At 37.3% G+C, this 20,318-nt stretch overlaps 1 protein-coding gene across 1 annotated transcript in view; it reads left to right on the top strand.

The window, feature by feature from the left end:
- The first annotated feature begins 3,802 nt into the window (after positions 1-3,802).
- UPP2 (uridine phosphorylase 2) overlaps positions 3,803-20,318 on the top strand; it is a 28,412-nt gene continuing 11,896 nt past the window's right edge. The window contains exons 1-5 of the mRNA XM_006921097.1: positions 3,803-3,882; positions 7,270-7,387; positions 13,184-13,342; positions 16,068-16,182; positions 18,839-19,048. Of these exons, the coding sequence (XP_006921159.1) occupies positions 3,821-3,882; positions 7,270-7,387; positions 13,184-13,342; positions 16,068-16,182; positions 18,839-19,048 (664 nt within the window). The 5' untranslated portion in view covers positions 3,803-3,820. The remainder of the gene's footprint in view (positions 3,883-7,269; positions 7,388-13,183; positions 13,343-16,067; positions 16,183-18,838; positions 19,049-20,318) is intronic.

Consider the following 20,318-nt stretch of genomic DNA (forward strand, 5'->3'; position numbering starts at 1 on the left):
TGAATTCTGGTTTTGGTTCATTGTAGAATCAGGCACCTTGTCAAACCTTTCTGGGTTCTAATTTCCTCATCTAAAAATTGGAGAAATAACAATACCCATTTCACAGAGCTGTTGTGAGGATTGAATGAGGTAGTCCAAAGCCTGGCCTGCGAAATGCTGAACTCATCACTATTGTTACCGACACTTTTCTTCTTATTCTTTCAATTATTTTTTCTTGTCCTTCAGATTTCCATTCCAAGTTGAAAGCTATTATTTTGAAGTTAGAGAAAAGTACTTAATTTTATTTCTTACTGCTACTGATTCAAAATATCATGCTTTATTTCCAGTAAAGTAGATTTTCTTGAATTTTTGTTTGATATTCTGTGCCTTACATTTCATCTTCTCAAACATCTTTAAAAATAGAAACATTCTAAAAATTGAAGACAAGCATATTCAGAAGCCAAGTTTTTAAATCTCAGTGCTTCTGTTGACCAAAGCGCTCAAGGCACTGCTGACTTTCACTGGCTCCTCAGAGGGCTCTGTTGACTCCCTGAGGCACTGGTGTCAGTTACGGTCAGCCACTGGGGAACAAGAAACTTAAGCATTGGTGACATTGTGGGAGTCAGAGTCCCAGTAAGAAAGGCCACCAAAGCAGACAGGGCAGTTGTAAGTTTAGTCCTTTTCATTGGAGGTTGCCAGAAAAACAAGGACCATTTTCTTACATCGTTATGCAACTTTGAGCATGAAGTATATAGGAGGTGCTTAATAAACACTTACGGTACGATGTGTGACATCTCCCACGTAGAATCTTCATTTACCATGAAACAGACTGTTCTGGACTAAATGTATGTTATAACTAGTGTTACTCTGTGTTAGTCTTTCTTTATTTTTCAATATAGCAGAAATCTCAGAAGCTGAGAGCCAATAAGGCCCTGTCTGAGATGTTCTGGTGCAAATATGTGGAAGTAAAACCACACAGAGCTGCTAATAGTTCCCTAAATGTGACACTTTTCCTGTCGCTTATGTGCATTTTACACATGTTCCCTGGGCCAGAAGCACAGGGCTTTCATATTCACCTTCCCTTACCCTCCACAATATTTTTCTGGACTATATCTTTACTCAAGATTCAATGCAGGCATCTCATCCTTCCAGAAGTCCCCTGTATCTCCCAGTCTGGGTTTGGGGCCTGTTCTCTGAGTTTCATAGCACCTGCCATATTTCTTACTATTCATCGCTCCTACCCAGTAGAGTGTAAATTCCTTTAGGGCAGATGCCATTTGTCTCATTCTCTTTGTGTTCTCAGAATTTAACACAGTGGCCTGGCATGAGGTATATGACCAGCTCCTTAGAGGAAGGATCTGGGAGCCCCACATTCCTAGCTATGGCCCTCCCCAGAGCAACAGGAGCACTGTTTTAGGGGGTAGGTATTGTTCTATGTCTACATGAGTAAACCTCATGGATTCAACAGAAAGCATGCAAACTGGAGAGAGACCCAAATGCCACCCCGTTGCACACCAGGACTCTGATTACTCTTCTTCCGCAGTAGAGGTTCAGAGGCAAAATTATCCAGATAGAAAATTGTCATGGAGGCATGAATATGAAAATGCTGGCACTGTGGAGGAAGTGATGTGTTTTGTCTTAAGCCAGACACTGTGGAGCATGGATTTAGAGAAGTCAATGCAGGCCTTACTGTTCTCAAGGCTGTGCTGAGTTGTAGGGCTCTGCCTGGCACATGGCCCTGTGTTGCCAAATGCCCAGTGTTGGGGCCTGTGTTTGCCAGATGCACTCCTGCATCTCATGCTTTCTAAAACGAGACATTTTTCCATTTCCACTCAGGTGACTAATCTTTTGCAATACAGTCAATAAGAAAGAAATTGATGAGCCACAACCTACTATAAGAATAGGATTGAGCCTTGAAAAGATTGAAAACTAGGGAAAATAATTTTAGACTACTCAGAAGACATTAATTAGTACTATACTTTCATAGGATCTGTAAAACTATTCTTCACTTCACCCAAATGATGACCTCCTGCCGTAATTTCCTGGGGAGTTGTTCTATAGAGCCTATAAATCTTTGCTGCTGTTACCTGGCACTATTTGTGATCAAGATCATTGGCTGACAGCATTTGCACTGGAAACAGACATGTCAATTCGTCTAATTAATTCGCTGGAGTAATTAATTATTTAACACTTATCTAATTAGCTAACACTTTCACCTGTCAGAGCCAGAGGTAAATGCCAAACTAGTATTCTGCAGTCCTCCTCATTACACCCTAAAAATAAATTGAGAGATACAGCATGGAATACCAAACAAAAGTATGAAGCCCCTTCTGGTGGATGGTAGGCATGTTGAGTCTCAACATTACCAGTGGTGGTGGAGAAAGGGCAGCAGGTAGATCACTCTGAGGTGGGATGCAAGAAATACATTTAATATACATTATTACACTCTACAAACAGGAATTGCTCTTCCAAATTACACGAACAACACACATGTATAGGCTTATTTTGCCTCAAAGTTGTCATTACCTTTTCCAAGATCAGTTTCCTTGGAGATTTTTGGATAATTTTGAGCAAAGTTACAAAAGTCTAATTGGTGGTAGCAGTTGCAAGAGTTGGAGTGCTACATTAGTTCCCTATTCTTCTTTCTCATTCTGTAAACTTTGCTACCTAGCCAAGATGAATTGAAGGAGGCCAGCATGGAATTTGAGGCATTCGTCCAAAGTGACCATCACCAGGAAGAGGAGTATCTCCTAACACGGAGACCTCAGTTAAGATATGGGCATTTTATTCCTCACTGTGATGCACATTTTTGCAGAGAAATTCATGCACATTATGAAATGTCTTGTATATGCTGCTGTTTGAGCATTTACGAACATTTGTAGCTCTGGTTTGCTTGCAAGCCATGAGATTAATGTTCTTCAAACTGTCACCATCATACAACTTCAGTTGATTGCCATGGGAGCTAAAGAAAAAGAACAGGATGAAGTTCTTTAAAGTCTTCTAGATTTTCCATCCCAAAAGTATAAAGTGAGAAGCAGCAGCAAAAGTAGTGAATTTATGGATTTTTTTAAAAAAGAGAAACTCCATTTTCTGAAAATATTAGGGTTTATTTTGTTATTCTACTTGTATTAACCTCTAACACCTGCTTCACTGGGTTTTACAGGCAGCCTAGGGGTTAGCTTAATGAAGCCCTAGAAAACAGATTTTGTTTAATTAGTAGACCTTCTGTGTGAATTTGAATGGGTAAAGTTCGAATGAAGAGGCATTCTGAGGTCGTGACTTTGTATGTTTTTCTTACTTGTGAACACAAAGTATGAAAACAAGTTTGTGAGGGGTAAAAATGAAATGTTTGGGAACTGAAAGTTCTCACGTGTACCAGACACATTATTGGAATCATTTTGGAAACCAGAAGAGGACTTGGGCCCATATACAGTCATCCCAAAGTAAATAAGTTGGTGTGCTACACCAGACCCACACTGGGATCAAGGCCAGAAGGGAAAGGTATACTGATCAACAGTTAACAAGCTAACCAACCTGGTCAGAGAGATAGGATGCCACACCTTCGAAGGGAGCCTATCTTCTTGAGGAAGTGTTGCTCTGAGAGCTGGACTATAGTATAAAAGGCCATATCGAGGAGGATATTTTTTGAATTGGTACGGGAGTTTAGAATGCTAAGAGAAAATTTCCATTAGCAATTTCAGAAGAAAACAATAGTTTTAAGGGAAGGTGTCATTCTAACTTGGAGCTGAACTATTATGATTGATCTATAATTTAATAGCAAATCACTATATATTTCTTTGCTGACATTTACTTAAGAGTGACTATCCACACAGTACAAAGTATGGCTTCGATTTTACCTGCTTCCAATAAATCCATGACATCTGACAGGAATACATATGTTGGGTAAGTAATTTTGGTTTTTTTTTTTATTTGTTTTGATCACATGGATGTTCTTTGGATTTTATATTAAATGTTCAGTAGACCTATACAGTTACATAAATTTCTTAGGTTTAGAGATGACATAGTTGGAACAGCTCATAATACAAAACAAAATAAAAACAATGCAGATTTTCTTCTCGATAACGTTTTCATTCCTTGGTTCTTGGGGAAATTTGGCTCATTTAAGAAAGAAGGGCAATATGCCAATTATATCTCAATTTAAAAATAAGTGAAGCAAAAAAAAAAATACATGCAAAAGTTTAACCAACCTGCATGAGTGAACATATTCAAAGTTCAGCTTGGTGTTCAGCCTTTAATTCCAGGACCATGGACTGAAATATCTGAGAAATAATTAAAGGGGCCTCCCAGTGCCTAAGGGAGATTTAACTGTGTTGCAGCATATTATGAAGTGATTTCATATGCTTTGTGATAGACTTTACAGAGAATTCACTTCTAAAATACCATGTATGTTATTCATCTCAGGGGTAGACATAAATCTTCCAAAGCTGTCTGCAAATTTAGCTTCAATTCTTGCCCCAGGTTCACAGAACATAATAGAGCATTAATCTTCAGGAGGCTTTAGGAACTTTTGCATGTTCCCTCTGATTCGTGACTTGTATGAAATGTCTTGCTTAGTGCCTCCATCATGTCAGCATTTCAGAAAATGTTCATTTGCTCATTCCAAAGAGAGGTAGCCTCCTACCATGTTCATTTCTTCAGGGAAGCCAAGGAGAGAGAAAAGGAAAAATTATGAAGACGAAGGTAATGTTAAAATGGAAAGACCTCTTTTCAGCCAATACTTTTCTTTGGTTACCAGTATTCAGTACTAACTCTGCTGGGTAACTTGTCATGGTGTGCTAAAAGACTTTATTCCCAACCTCATCTTTGTCCTGCATTTTAAGAAAAGGAAAGAAAATGCAAAATGAGGTTAAGGAAGGAAACAATGCAAGTCTATTTAGTAAAAATTATATTTTGAAAAGATCAAAGTATTACAATTGCCAGATTCATACTGGGATGAATTTGGCATAATACTCCAAACTAGTCTTTTCTTTGGTAACTGATAGTGTGACCATCTTAGAAATGTTTCTTGATGAACCAGCCCAAAGGGATACGAATCTTCAACAGATATGCCCCAAAATATTCTGACCAAAGAATCATCAGTTATTGGGACAGACCATCAAGGAAAATTAAAGAATATCTCCTAATTAATTAATAGGAGTATTATGATTAATGGTTTGAGAATTTCTTCTTAAAGATAGGAAAGGTGGAGTACATCAAATTTTTAAAATACCAAGGCCCATATCTCCTTGACCAACTAAACCAGAATTTCTAGGGGTGGGGCCCAGTTTTCAGTACCTTTAAAAGCACCCTCAGGTGATTCCGATATGCAGTTAAAGTTTGGAATCACTGGAGTAGATGAATGACACTCTTTTCTGGAGTAAGGATTTATAGATTCAGTTGGGAATCAAAGAAAAAATCTCCTGAGTAAAAGCAGTTTGACAGAATTAAACAGAAAGTGTAAGGGAAGCTGGAAGAGAAAGTAAATAGCAGTGTTTCTCAAACTTTAATGTGCACGAAATCACATAAGAGTTGATTAAAAGGCAGATTGTGATTTAGTAGGTCTAGAGTGGGCCTGAGAGTTTCCATTTCCTGGTGATGCTGCTAGCTCATTGATCACACTTATTCTAACAAGGGAGCATGGGTACATCCTCTCACCTTTCTCCATAAGGAAGGAGGAATCCTTTTGCTGTGATGCTCTGAGGCTTATTCTGAAGTAGTGAAGTGTACTAACATCATGGAAAACTTTATTTTTGAAACCAGCTATGATCTACTAACTAATTAAGAATCTGTTACCCTAAATATTTTTGAGGAGAAAGTTAATAGTATAGTGTTCCACTTCCTGAACAGTTAAATTTAATTCAACAAATAGAATTTGTTAAGACTTGGGGATTAAAACAAGATATATGAGACAGCTTGCATGAGAGAATTCACAATTTTTCTGGGGAGACAGAAAATTAACATATGAAATGCTATCTATCAGCCTTAGAATGAAATAAATGCTTTAGGTGCATAGTGTAGGGTGAGGGAAAGGGGAGGCAGGAATTCATACTGACTGGAGAAAAGATGCTTGGAAAACCTTCATGGAGGAGATGATATTTCATTTTGACCTTGGAAAATGAGTAGGATTCTAATAAGTGAAAAATAGAGGGAAAGGGGAAGGATGTTTCAGGAACAAAGGCCTAACGGGGTTCTCAATTTTGGCCGTACATCACATCATGTGGGAAGCTTTAAAAAATGCTTTCGGATTCTAAATTCATTGGGTCAAAGCACCAGTGTTTTTCTAAAAGCTCCTTGGTGATTATAATTGTTGAAGATCACTGGAGATATAGAAAAACGAAAGGATTTTGTTAAAATGTTTAGAGTTATTTAGTGGGAGATGGAAGGAAGTTATAGGAAAGAAGTCCCACATGGTTCTTGGCAAAGATGACTTGACCCAATGTGTTATGGGGTAGATAATTTGTTATCACTAATAATTAAAGTATATAATCTTTACACAAATAACCAAAGGCTGTGAATGATGGGCTCCATAAATATGAATTAGATTGAATTTAGGTCATTCTTATAGCAGCAGTCAGCTCACTGTCTTGCATTCTATGTCCTGCATTATTTTACCAAGAGAGAGAAACGATGGTGGCCTGGCTAGGCTCATTTAGGTCTCAGGGCGATCTTGCAAAGCAGTTATTATTTTTACTATACTCATTTTACAGACTAGGAAACTAAAGAATAAAGATAAAGCAACTTACCCAAGATTGCAGAATTAGTTAGTATATATATGGTTGAACTAGTAGTGGAACCCAGGCAATCTGACTACAGAGCCCAGTAGCTTATATTACACAGCCACCCATGCAAAGAAAGAAAATGACCACGAGGGCGGCACAGAACTGGATAGAAATGACTATTCTGTAATCTACTGGTTGTAAAATCTTGTACAAGTTTCTCAGTTTCTGTATACCTTGGCTTCTTCATTTGTAAATTGGATTGTTTAGTATTGCTTTCATTGCTATGGGAGTGTTATGGGATTAAATGAGGTATTGTATTTATTATATGCAATTTTATGGCATTGTGCACTTTCATGCATAAGGCTATGCCTATGTGCACAAAAAATATTAGTTGTTGTTGTTGTTATTATTATTATTATACTGTATTGCTTCTTGACAAAGCATTTAATCCTAAATGAAGGTTTGTATCCAATTTGGGCTAGTGATTATCATAGATGTAGACTGATATCTTTTTCTTGTACGTGCCTTCTCTCTAAATTCTTTTATACTTTTTTCATATTATTTTTTCCAGAAAAAGGTTTGTTCATGTTAAAAATCCTTACCTGGATTCTATGGATGAAGACATTCTCTATCACTTGGATTTAGGAACAAAAACACACAATCTACCAGCAATGTTTGGGGATGTAAAGGTAAAAATATTTCTAACTTTAGGAAAAACAATTGCGTCTCCTTTGCTGATATTGCTTCGTATTTTCCCCCAATATAAACTTTACCCATTCAGCTAGCAAAATGTCAGAGGTCCCAATAGGATCTGAAGGCATGTTCATTCTCTGAAACAATTTAGAATCTGTTCATCATGAACAACAAGACATAAAGGCTCCCAAACTAAATCTAATACAAACATGATTATTTGGCTGCTCTGGTCCCTAGAGGTAAATACAATTTTATTCACAATAGAGTTGAGTGTTGACAATTCATTGTGATTCACTTCACTGTTTAACATCTACATTTATATTCGAACCTCACTAATTCACATTTTATTAAATCATAACATTAACTCAACAAAATTAACAATGCTGCCTTATTCTACTTTTTGAAAATAACCAGTATTCAATATTTCATATTATTAAGATTTTTATTTCATAAGAAATATTATGAGAAAAGTGTTTATGGAATAATACTAGAAAAATTTACTTCTCTAGTATTTATTTTATCTTATATATATTAATTATAAAAGCAGTTCATATTCATTATTTAAACTGGAAAAATATTAGAGAACAATGATTTTTAAAAATACATCTAAAAAACCCTTATCTAAACATAGACATCAGCCTATTTTCTTTTCTTTTAATCTCCTTTAATAAATTTTAAAATAGTTGGAATTACATAACTTTGCATCCTGCATTTTGTACTTAACTTTATGTCACTAACATTTCCCCATATTATGACATTTTCTTTGATACATTATTTATGGATGTCAAGTGGCTGTGCCATACATTATATAGTCTACTTTTATATTAAAGTATTTTCTATTATAAAAACCACTAAAATGGATTATTTTCACACCTAAATATTTTTCACATTTAAGTCTATTTACTTAGGATGATTCATTGCAGTGGTCAAAGGGAATAAACTTTTAAAATAATTTTTGTTTTTCAAAAGGACTTTACTTATTCAGATTCTCATCAATAGAGAATTGTACAGTTTTCATCTGACTTTTATTCACTTTTTTTAGCAATTACAAAAACAAACAAACAAAGCAAATCTCATATACAGTATCTCATCTAATCTTTATGTTAGCCCTCTTAGGTGGGTTTAACAGACGTTCATTTCCTACATAAAACAAAGAAATTAAGTTCAAAGAAGTCAAAGGAAGTTAACAAGTTACAACAGACAGTGGCAGAGATAGAAATTGGATCACATTTCATATTTCAAGTCCAATTTCTAGGGTTCTTACCCACTGCACTTGGAGTCATAATAACTGAGAACAGTTCATTCATTGAGAGGGGGAACTGAAGAAAGGGGATGAAGAAGGAAAGAAGGCGAGAAGGAGGAGAAGGAGAAGGAGAAAGGAAGGAGCTAAATTGCTTCCTCCCCCTCCCATCTCTCCCAGGCCACAATGCCTAAGGTTGTGTCCTGATTTGACATACCCATTACCCCACTCCAGTCTGCTGCTCCTTGTCTTTTAATGCAGTAGTCCCTAACCTTTTTGGCACCAGGGACCGGTGCTCCTATGAGAATCTAATGCCTGATGAACTGAGATGGAGCTGAGGTGGTGATGCCAGCGCTGGGGAGCGGCTGCAAAACCAGATGAAGCTCAGCATGCTTGCCTGCTGCTCACCTCCTGTTGTGCAGCCTCGTTCCTAATAGGCCACTGACCAGTACCTGTCTGTGGCCTAGGAGCTGGGGACCCCTATTTTAGTAGCCTTTCTCCATATTTACCTTCAATGTAACCTCTCTCCCTACTACTGTTTCTGATGTTTATGTTCCCAGAGTCATTGATCAAGGCTATTATGATAATCACCAACCAGACTTTACTTGATTTAAAATAATATTAGATTTGAGGTTCATGTCTCACGATGATTTTCCCAGGACCTTTATTTGGAGATTAATTAAAAGACGCATCATAATTAATAAACTAAGGTGCACATCTAATTAAACTAGAAAGACTCAGGATATGTTTTTGAGACGGAACGTTTCTATTATCTACATGTCTAGGTACCTGTCTTTTCTCTACCATTTATGGAGAGCTTTCCATGTATCTGACTCTGTGTTAGGCATATGTCTATGTATATCATTCTAAACCCATAGCAGCTAAAGTCGTTGTTATTGTCTCCATTGTACAGATGAGAAAACTGAAGCTCAAACATACATGTAGTTGTAACATATGTATCTATACATATTTGTAACATACGTTATAAATGTATTGTTATAAATATGTCATAGCCCTATATCTATGTATCTGTACATATATATCTCTCTCTCTTTGTTTATCTATATATCTATATCTGTAATAGTCATAACATAGCTAGTGAGTGAAAGAATTGGACTTAAACCTTAGGCTTCTCTGATGAAAAGCATAATAGTTCTTTCTTTAGTTGAAAGACAATAAGCACTACATTTTGTACTCTGTTAGTTTTTGGGAAATCATTGGAATGGAAAGCTTTGTTTCAGACATGAAAATAATGGGACTCTCACACCTCTCTCTTTCTCTCTCTCTCTCTCTCTCTCTCTCTCTCACACACACACACACACACACACACACACACACACACACACGGTTGTCTCATTGTTGTTACAATCCCAGGAATCAGGCCATAAATTCTCTACCTGACTAGATTTTCATCAGCACTTATTTTCACATTCTGTCATAACCTCTATCCAACCTTATAAACTCACCATCCACCTGGTGTGGACCCCTTCAGTAGATTCTCTTTTGAATAAAAAGACATGCTCTGATTTAGAATCCATTTTGTCCCACCAGAGAGCAACTCTATTGACTGGGCCATTTTGATGACTAGCAAGCAAAAGTACATGTGTGTGTACGTGTGTGTGTGTGTGTGTGTGTGTGTGTGTGTGTGTGTGTAGACTGGGAAGTAGATAATATAGTTCCAAATAATCAGACTGGCTGTTTAACCCATACCAGAATTCTCTAGAGACAGCAGGTAAAGTTTGATTTATATTTACAGATGCTGTTCTCAGAAACTTGCCTTCTTTCAGCCACATTCTTAGCTTTAAATGAAAACATGCTAGGTTCAGTTTCTTGACTCCTTTAAATCCTAGGGCAGCGATCCTAGTTAAGAGGAGAGGACATAATCCATCAGTACCTGAAAACTCAACCTCGTCTTCATAGAGATAATCATCGTTACTAACAGCACTATTTTCAAAGGAAAGGAGAACTCTGGATGTGTAAAATTTAGACCTTAAAGATGCTGACAATCAATCTTATTTCCTTCTTTTTTTCTACTTACTATATTTTAAAAGGTTTTGCTAGCTGGTACTGCAAAATATCAGTGGCTTAACACAAGTAAGTTTATTTCTTACTTACATTGAGTACAAAGTGGGTGTTACCAGTTTATGCGTACTTTCTTCCAGTGTGATTCAGGAACCCACCTTGGTGCTCTATCACCTTCAAGGAGTGGCTTGCAAAGTTTTTCTGAGTGTCAACATCTATCCAGCAGACAGGAGAAGACAATCTGTAGGATCACCAATGGGAAATTTCTATGGGCTAGGAGCAGAAGGGGCACCCATCATTTCTGCTCACATTCTGGTAACTGGAACACAGGCATGTGGCCTCATCTACTTGGACAGGAGGCTAGAAACTTGAGTTTAGTTGTGTGCTCCCAAAAAAGGGGAAACGGCTTTGATAAACAGCTAATCAGACTTTGTCATACTAGCTGGAATGAATCAAGCAATTAAAAAATATAGTGGAAGAGCTTTAGAAGTTATCTACTCAAACTTGACAGGCAAATACATCTTTTATAAAATTGCCAACTGATACCCTCCAATCTCTAACTAGAAAGTTCAAGTAACATGAAAAAACTTTACCTTATAACACTCTGTAATATACATTTTTTAAGTGTTTGTACTCCTTCGTTAACATACAAAACACGTGAACTGCAATAGGACCAGGTTAATAAAGCACAGCAGAGTTAAGCCTTTTAAGACAGTAGGCATATTTGTAAGTAACTCAATTCTGGCTATCTATGGCAAAGTCCTTAATATGTTTTTGTAATGTTTTAGACTCCTTCCCAATACACTTTTATCTTCTTTGATATAAATTGGACAAATTATAAATTTGTTTGGGACATAAATCACAGTAAGTGTCACTTAAGGTCAGTGTTGGTTGGTGGTCTTCAGCCATATGTTACTTCTCATTAAAGCAGCCAGACTTGAAATTGTGTCTAGAGGTGATATTTAGTAAGTCTGATTTAGGAGTAGGGCTTCAAGAATAAAAATGTTTCTGTCTATACCTATCATCTTTAAGTCACCAAAAACATTTGGAAATTCCTCTTGATTACAGCAATATCTAGAGTTCAAAGAAGAATTCAAACTGCAAGCTATTCTAACATCTGTTTCGATTTTATGGTCAATCTGAAAAGTTGTAATTTACATTCACTGTATGTACCGAATGATGAAGTTATTTTCAAACTACTGTCTTTTGAAAATATAAAACAAAACAAACAAAAAAATCTCTTTGTACTTAGATCTTGAGCTATGTCTTACTTGTTCATACCAACATAGGGAAAAATTTCATGAATAATCAATAACAATTTAAAAACTTTCCTTAGGCCATGGTCTTACTCTCTTTGCTACCCCGCCTTTATGGCTAACTTCCATTCCAGGTTATTATCAACTTTAAGCCCCATCAGGGAAACTCATCAGAAGCCACAGAAAAGACAATAATGAGGGCTGAAGAAAAGCAGAGGGGCTAGATAAAAGGATAATTACATCTCATGAGAGAAAATGAGTGTGACATAGGAATTATTGCTACATGGAAACAGAATGCATCATGTAATCCGACAGCCCGAGTCACAGTAAGTCATTTGTGAATGGAGGTGCCTACTCTACAATCTCAGTTAGGCATTTTCTTAGACAGATATTCTTTATTCCTGTAGGGGACCTTGCCAGCAATCCTTCTGATCCACTGCCTAATGATTCCCACATCAGTCAGCCACCACCAACTGTCTTTTTCTTACTGGATTTAAACAAGTTTCATTTGCACGAAAATATCTGGAAACACATATTTTATTAAGTTTGACACTCTTGACTGCAACACCTATTATAATTTCAGAGATGTTAAAATGTGAACAAAACAAAATCAAAAACATATTATTGGAGTTGATGAAATACCGTAGTGAAAATTTCAGTCTACAATAAAGCTTGTTCCATGAGAATTTCTTCTAAAGGAGAAGTTGGGAATGTCTTGATGTGATTTTTTTTTTTTTTAAAGCTTTATTTTAACATAGCACATTTTACAATAAAAACTTAGGATTGGGGACGTGGAATGAGAAAATATATCTAAATCTCATAGTTCTTTTGTTCTCATGTTATTTATATTCCATGTCCTAGGTATTGACATACTAAACATTTAGACTGTTAATGCCGAACTATAAGCTGCAGATATCAACTTAAGAGGCTGGTTGATGTTCGATGTGAAATAAAACACCAGGAAACACTGACCTGAATAAGAGCAACACTTACTTTGATTTTCGTAATGATCTTTTTCTTTACTAATTATGTACATCAAACTTTGTGTCTGGTTGCCTTATTTATAGGTTAACAAACTTTGTGTCTGGTTGCCTTATTTATAGGTTAACGGTGCAAATCAGTTAACTCATAAACATAACCCATAATATCTACACATACTCTTAAATAAATTACAGAAAAATGAAATAAAAACACTAAAGTTGAAAACCGATCCTTGGTTTTTATCCTAGTTATTAATGCAAGAAACTGTTGTTTTTTTTTTTTTATTTTAACAGTTTGTCTGCGTTGGGGGGAGCCCCAACAGAATGAAAGCGTTTGCATTGTTTATGCGTAAGGAGCTTGGATTGGAGGAAAGTGGAGAGCACATAAAGGACATCTGTGCTGGGACAGACAGATACTGTATGTACAAAATTGGTCCCGTGCTCTCCATCAGCGTAAGTACTCAGTGACTGCACTTCAGGTAGTCAGTCATCACAAGCTCGCAGAAAAAGAGGGAACTTCTGAATCAAGGAGTTCTGTTTCTGCTCCAGCTTTGCCCTCTCACACAATTAAATTAAATTTCCAGGTGTAACATTCATTATTGGAAAAAGTCCTAGGGGCAGAACATAGCATTCAGTGTTACTGTAGTTTAGTTTATTAATTATCACTTAGCAATTCAAGTTAGGGGAAAAAAAACTCAAAGCGCACTTCCTCTCTTTAGTTTGTAACTGATTAAACCACCAGTAATTTTCTCTCCTTTATCCCTTTTCCAGCTTTGGGAATGTTGAGCTTTAAGCACACAGGGGTCAATTTTCAGGATTACCAAAGAGTGCCATTTAACACTATAATAAGCTAGCTGAAAAGCTGTTAATGCATTTCCACAGAGCTCTTGTGAATTACTCATGTATTTAGAATATGTTAACAGGTCTGGACACACACAGTGTCCTAAGACGAAATGAAAATGGAATAATTTACAGTTTTAGGGAATATATAAACCACTTCCTTCTTGAACTCAGGGTGTATGTGCGTGTGCACCAAGCTTGTCTTTCTAAGTTTATCTCTTCCTCGGAATTGTATTCTGAAATAATAGCTCTACACCATCACATATCTGGATGCTGCAGCCCTTGTAAGGGGCACAGCTCAGTTGATCTTCCTTCTGGGTTAAAGATGCCTGAAACTTGCTATGGGCGTGAGCCCATTTATTAATTTTCCTCATTCGATAATCATAGAGTATCTACATTAGAAGGAAACTGAATAACCTTTGATCTTGACAAATTTTGTCTTACTAATTTTTGCTGACTTTTAGACTACAACTGTTTGTCAATTTTTTGCACAATAAATGGGTAAGGACAAAAATGTAAGGTTTATAAAAATGTGAAACTATCATAAACGAGCAGTTAAACATAAGAGTAAGATATCAAAGCAGCAGTAGACAGATCCTGTTGTCTTGTCAGGGAAAAAAGAGCTGAAATATGTATTAGGCCAAGAGGTCAGCTAATTAGAAACGGGCCTCACTAAGCAGACAGTGGATTTCCAATTTGGGCCCCTTCTTTGAAAATTCTTCCTCTCCAGCAACTGAGGGTGTGTGTGTGTGTGTGTGTGTGTGACACAGAGAGAGAGAGAGAGAGACAAAGAGACAGAGAGAGAGAGAGACAAAGAGACAGACAGAGAGAGAGATAGGAGATAGGGCCTTTAGCAGAAACACACAAACCTGGTTGTCATGTTATTACCATGTCACATAGTAAGTGAATATTATAAATATATCAAATATCTGGTATAGAGAGAATCTAATAGATCAAATAATGATTTGTTCTCTTAATTTACAGTTGAGGAAATTGAGATTTAGTTTACTCGTTAGTGGCAGAGTCAATGCCAAAGCCCAAACTTGTCCTTTAGCAGAAACACACAAACCCGATTGTCATGTTATTATCATGTCACATAGTAAGTGAATATTATAAATATATCAAATATCTGGTATAGAGAGAATCTAATAGATCAAATAATGATTTGTTCTCTTAATTTACAGTTGAGGAAATTGAGATTTAGTTTACTCGTTAGTGGCAGAGTCAATGCCAAAGCCCAAACTTGTTAATCTCAGACGTATACATTAATACGGGTTTGATTCATGTCTCCGAGAGACTTGCAATACATTTGAAAGTCAAGATGTGTTCAATGGGAGGCAAAATGGGGAACCCAGAGGTCCAAAGTTTTCATTGTTTAATATTTGTGATGGTGAGAAGGAGGGAACTCAGGTGAGAACATCGTGGTCACAACGACAATGGTTTTCCAGATTTGCTGATGAGAGAATTAGTGACAGGCATCATCTAATTTTTTCTGCACACAAAGTCTTTATGCCAGAGAGCAAAGTTGAAGAACACATTTGACTTTCTAATTTATGTTAGGAATTAAATAACCACCGATTCTAAACTTAGCTCCAGCTACTACAAATTCCAGCATGGAGGATATTTCTAGAGAATTATTAGAACATATTATAACAACTAGGAGTTGCCAAATCCTCTAATCCATGCTGACCCCTTTTCTGGTGACATTGATTCTACTGTTCCAAATGCTGAGGAAAATCGAGGTTATGGTCATGATCTACAGCAACTTAACCTTGCCTGCACGTTCAGTATATGCTCTGAACTGTTAGGCATGGCTGTAACCTACATCTCTACCCTTGTACCTTTCAGAGCTCACAATGAATGAATGAGGCGACATGAGAGTAATGACATGGATTTACTATTTCATTTAGTAAGGTGGAAAGGAACTGATGACATGGAAACCAAATTTATATTTCCTCAAAATCGAGTCAGTCTTGAAAAAGCTCTATTTCAAAGGCTCACTATAAAGAGTCCAGTGGAGAAATGAAAAATGGCACTGCCCTGACACACGGGTACACCATGCCACTGCCACCTTCTGCTCTTGACCATGAAGGCTGAACTCAGTGTAACTGTCAGGGAGATGCCTCTCTCTGATCCTCAGAGATGAACATGTCGATCAGCATGTCATGTAGGCGTCAGTTAGAGCTGCTTTACGTCTTCCTCGGCTTTGGGCAAGTCGTGATCATTATGTAAATTTATCTAAGGGCTGGTAACTTGTAATGAAGAAAGAAAATATGTCCTGTGCCTGTATCGGTTTGCGAGATGTATAATGAATGACCTTCTCTTTTTTTCTCAACAGCATGGTATGGGCATTCCTTCCATTTCTATCATGCTTCATGAACTCATCAAATTACTGCACCACGCCCAGTGCTGTGACGTTACCATTATCAGAATTGGCACATCAGGGGGAATAGGTGAGATGGTTTGATTTCTACTATAAAGTCCAAGTGACTGTTCCATACAGAGTAGCTGCCAAAATATAGAAACATACTCAGAGCCTAGTAGAAAACCAGATGGGCTAAGAAGTGTCAGGAGGCTTAGCTTAAGGACATTAAAAGTAATTTAGAGAAATATTTCTTTTCTATCTTCCTCTTTTTTCTCCATGGAAACCTGGAGGGAGAGATCCCACTGCCTATTGCCTAGATGAACTTAGGTGTTCTTAAGGGGACAAGTAGAATTACTAGGAAATATGTTTTGAGGATAAGAGTAAGTTTTGAGGGTTATCGAAATTTTGAGGTGTAGGAATTTTTAAGTGACAGAAATAAGTGTTTTCACGTAAAAAAATCACCACTAATATTTCCCTTGTTTGTTAGCTATGTCAGCAGACTTCATAGTTCTTAGGAAAATGTTGCTTTTAGCTCAAGTCTGCAATTACATCCCCTTTCTTGGCTGGATTTTTTCCTTACAACACACCAGAGGAGATCAGTCTTTAGGGAAGGGCCAAGAGATGCTTCCTAAAGTTTCCCCACAGCTTCCCCTCCTCCCTTCTTCCTTGGCTGGTCAGGCAGCTGGTCAGGGGCCTTGTTTGTGCTTCCACACTGAGCTGAGATAAGGTTCTGAGGAAACCTCCTTCTTTTTCAACCTTTCCTTTAGGAGCAGATCTTGTGAGGGAGTGATTTTACTGTCATCAACTGCGAATACAGACAGAGCATTGTAACTGAAAGAGCTTGGTTGACAGAATGACAGGACTGACTGGGAATTAGAAAAAAAAGCTGAGATTTTGGTCTTAGAACTACATATTTTTGGAGCAAAAGTGACCTCAAAAATCCTCAAACAAAAAACTAGAGAAGTGACTTGTTCACTATCACAGAGCCACAGAGAGCTGAGCCGTGCTTCAGTAGAAACAGACATGTTCAAAAAGATTAGCCCCTCTCCACAGCTGTGGTGCATGAATAAAGTTCAGCCAAGACTTTATTTTTCCATATGAGATAGAAAAAAAGGACATTCGTGGATGTCCATCCTGAAAGAGGAGAATGTTAGCAATCATTGTTACATTAGGCATCCTCCTGGATGCCCTTATTTTGGCCTTTGAAAGACTTTAATCAGGATATAAATGTTCTAAATATTAGGATGGCATGTGAATAGCATCATTTTTGATGCCCGCATTTTTAATTTCTTTCTCAATCATTTTCCTATTCTTAGAATATTGTGAATAATTCAAGGATCCACTTATTTGATTTGTTTAAAAAGTATTAACCCACCAACGCTCTATCATCAGAATTCACCGTGGGTCCCTGGCTGGATTGGTTAACGTTACATTGACCAATATTGGAATTTATAAAAACCCAGAAGATATGGCTGTCCTCAATGGCAGGGTTTGATAAGCTTTCTCTGTAAAGGGCCAGATAGTAACTGTTTTAGGCTTTGCAGGTCTTATGGTTTCTGTTGCAACTTCTCAACTCTGTTATGACAGTATGGAAGCAACCATAGACAATATGTAAATGAATGAATGTGGTTATAAGTAAATAAAACTTTACTTACAAAGACAGGCTGGAATTGACCCATGAATTGTAGTTTGCTGATCTCTGCAGCATTATAACTCTATGGAAGCACTCTTCCATTCAACAAATTTTTATTGAGTACCTATAATGTAATAGGCATATTGCTAGACCTGGGGAGACAACAGTGAACAGACAATGCTCTTGCCTTAATGGAGCTTATGTTTCATCAGAGCAATAGAGAAACAAATGAATAATTACAAAAAATGTGATTAAAGTTAGAACAGAAAGAGTCTAGGGCACTATCATTATATGTCCCCTTATTTTGGCTCTAAACAGAAATCGGAATGGTTCAAAACTAGGTCAAAAGCTGGGCCTCGAGAAATTTAATGTAACTTATCTGTCTCCTTTTAATTTTTTTCCCCTCCATGGATTCATACCATTTGGAGGAAGTGACTTAAGCCGATGCCTGAAGAATGAGTCCGTGTCAGTCTGACGAAAAGGTGTCGGGGAGGACAAGAGAGCATTCCAGGCAGGGAGAATAACAGTTGGCAGAAAATGGTTTCTCAAGTCCCTGTGACTTGAGTTAGTGAGTCCCATGAGCAAGCCAGACTTTGCAGCACTGGAAGGTCAGCCAAGAGGCCTAATTTACATGGGGCCAGAGAGGAGAGAAGAGAATGGACGTGAGGAGAATCAGAAGGAAGAGAAGATAGAGATGCAAAGAAATTACAGTAATCAAGGAGCTGCAGAGAAGATTAAATATCAAGTAGTCACATCACTTTATGAAAGCTACTTGCTGGCAGGCTCATTTAGTTTGTTCCTGACCTAATTTATTCAAATTTGAGCCCGAAGGCCAATACTAATTTGCATGTCCAAGAGTCATGTTTGTCTTGAAATCTAAACCCCATCACATTGTAAACATGAATGTGGAAAGACAGCAAATGTAAATGCTTATACTGAATGTTGTTATTTAATTGCATTTGAAAAAGAAAATAATTTAAAAGATGAAAATAAGGAGAATCATTAGCCACTAGCATTAATTAGTGTTGGCAGAACTAATTACATACTATGTGTCAAAAGTAAACTGTAAGTGACATTCTTTGGTAACCATTTATTTATTCTCATACTACAGGGATCACACCGGGGTCTGTTGTAATAACAGATACAGCTGTAGATTCTTTCTTCAAGCCTCGGTTTGAACAGGTAATCTTGGATAACATTGTCACCCGAAGTACTGAACTTGACAAGGAACTGGCTGAGGAATTATTTAACTGTAGCAAAGGAATACCCAACTTCCCAACGCTCATTGGACATACGATGTGTACCTATGATTTTTATGAAGGTAAGAAAAATTCATAAACTGTGAATGCAACTGAAAATTGTTAGCAACTCTTTGTTATTCAAATCCATAATTTATATTAAAAACTCCTCTTTAGAAAATTAATAGTTGGGGATTAAAAATGGAACTGAAACAGCCTTTTTAACTTTCTGAAGCATAGGAATGTAAGGACATAATAAGCCACAGAGAAACACACATAATGAATATATATTGAGAGTGGGTTTAATCCTCCAAGAACAAATTGAATACTAAAATGCAATTAGTGATGTTAGCGAAATCTTATCTCTGTTTATGCTTTTAATTTAAATTGGTGACTCTGGGAGAAGGGGAATATGTTGATTCTGTTTCTGCCATTTTGAGGTATAATCATCTGTACCTCAAAAAGGATCTGGCAGTCAAGAAAAAGCGGAGACCAGGAAATGGGGAGAAATATTTAGGGGAGGAAATTCCAAAGGGATAGGGTGATCTCAGAGTGATTCTTGTTCTTTCAGTGATGAGCAGTGTCCCCAAATCAAGTTAAAATTTTAAAAATTATGTGTGGAGATAAGATATATTATCTAAAAATGTTACTTCAGTAAAGGTGGCACCACCACGTACATATTATAAAACAAGAGGCATGTTGAGTCTGATTAGGGTTGAGACTCTGATAGGCCACTGGCCCCCTCACTGAGAGGGTCACGGATGGGTTTAAGCCAGAGCTTGCAAATGGCAGCCTTTTGGAGTCAGTGTTTTCTTTAGCCTGCACAGAATTTTTTAAACGTGAATTTTCTTTTTGCCAACATTTATAATTTCTGGAGATTTCATATGAAAATCCATAGTTTTGTCTTCTGGAAATAACATAACATTAAAAAATGTAAAATAATGCATGGCAGGCCTGGTAAGCCTCAGCCCACATTCAGTGAAGGTGAGGTGAGACTGCTCCCTTCAGACCACACAGACCTCGTTGACATTACCTGCTTGGCTTCTAGGACATCTGAGTTTGAATCGGCTTAAATAACACTATATTAGAGGTGTTGGCAGGCGGCCTTAAGGAGGAAGGCCAAAGGAGAAGCAGACAGCCAGGGTGAAAGTAGCATGAAAGATAGAGGAAAGGGAGGAAAAAAAAAGAGGAAAGGTAGCCAAAAAGTAAACTGTGCCAATAATAGAAGGTCACAGGGTGATATTATCCTGCTTTGCTTCAACCCAGGCCATCCTTGGGAGTTGGGTGTGGGGAAATCGGTTGCTAGTACATGCAAGGTGGAGATGAGTAATAGCATCGAGCTTTTCCCACCCT

The sequence above is a fragment of the Pteropus alecto genome, unplaced genomic scaffold (assembly GCF_000325575.1).
Source record: "Pteropus alecto unplaced genomic scaffold, ASM32557v1 scaffold3, whole genome shotgun sequence".
Lineage (NCBI taxonomy): Eukaryota > Metazoa > Chordata > Mammalia > Chiroptera > Pteropodidae > Pteropus > Pteropus alecto.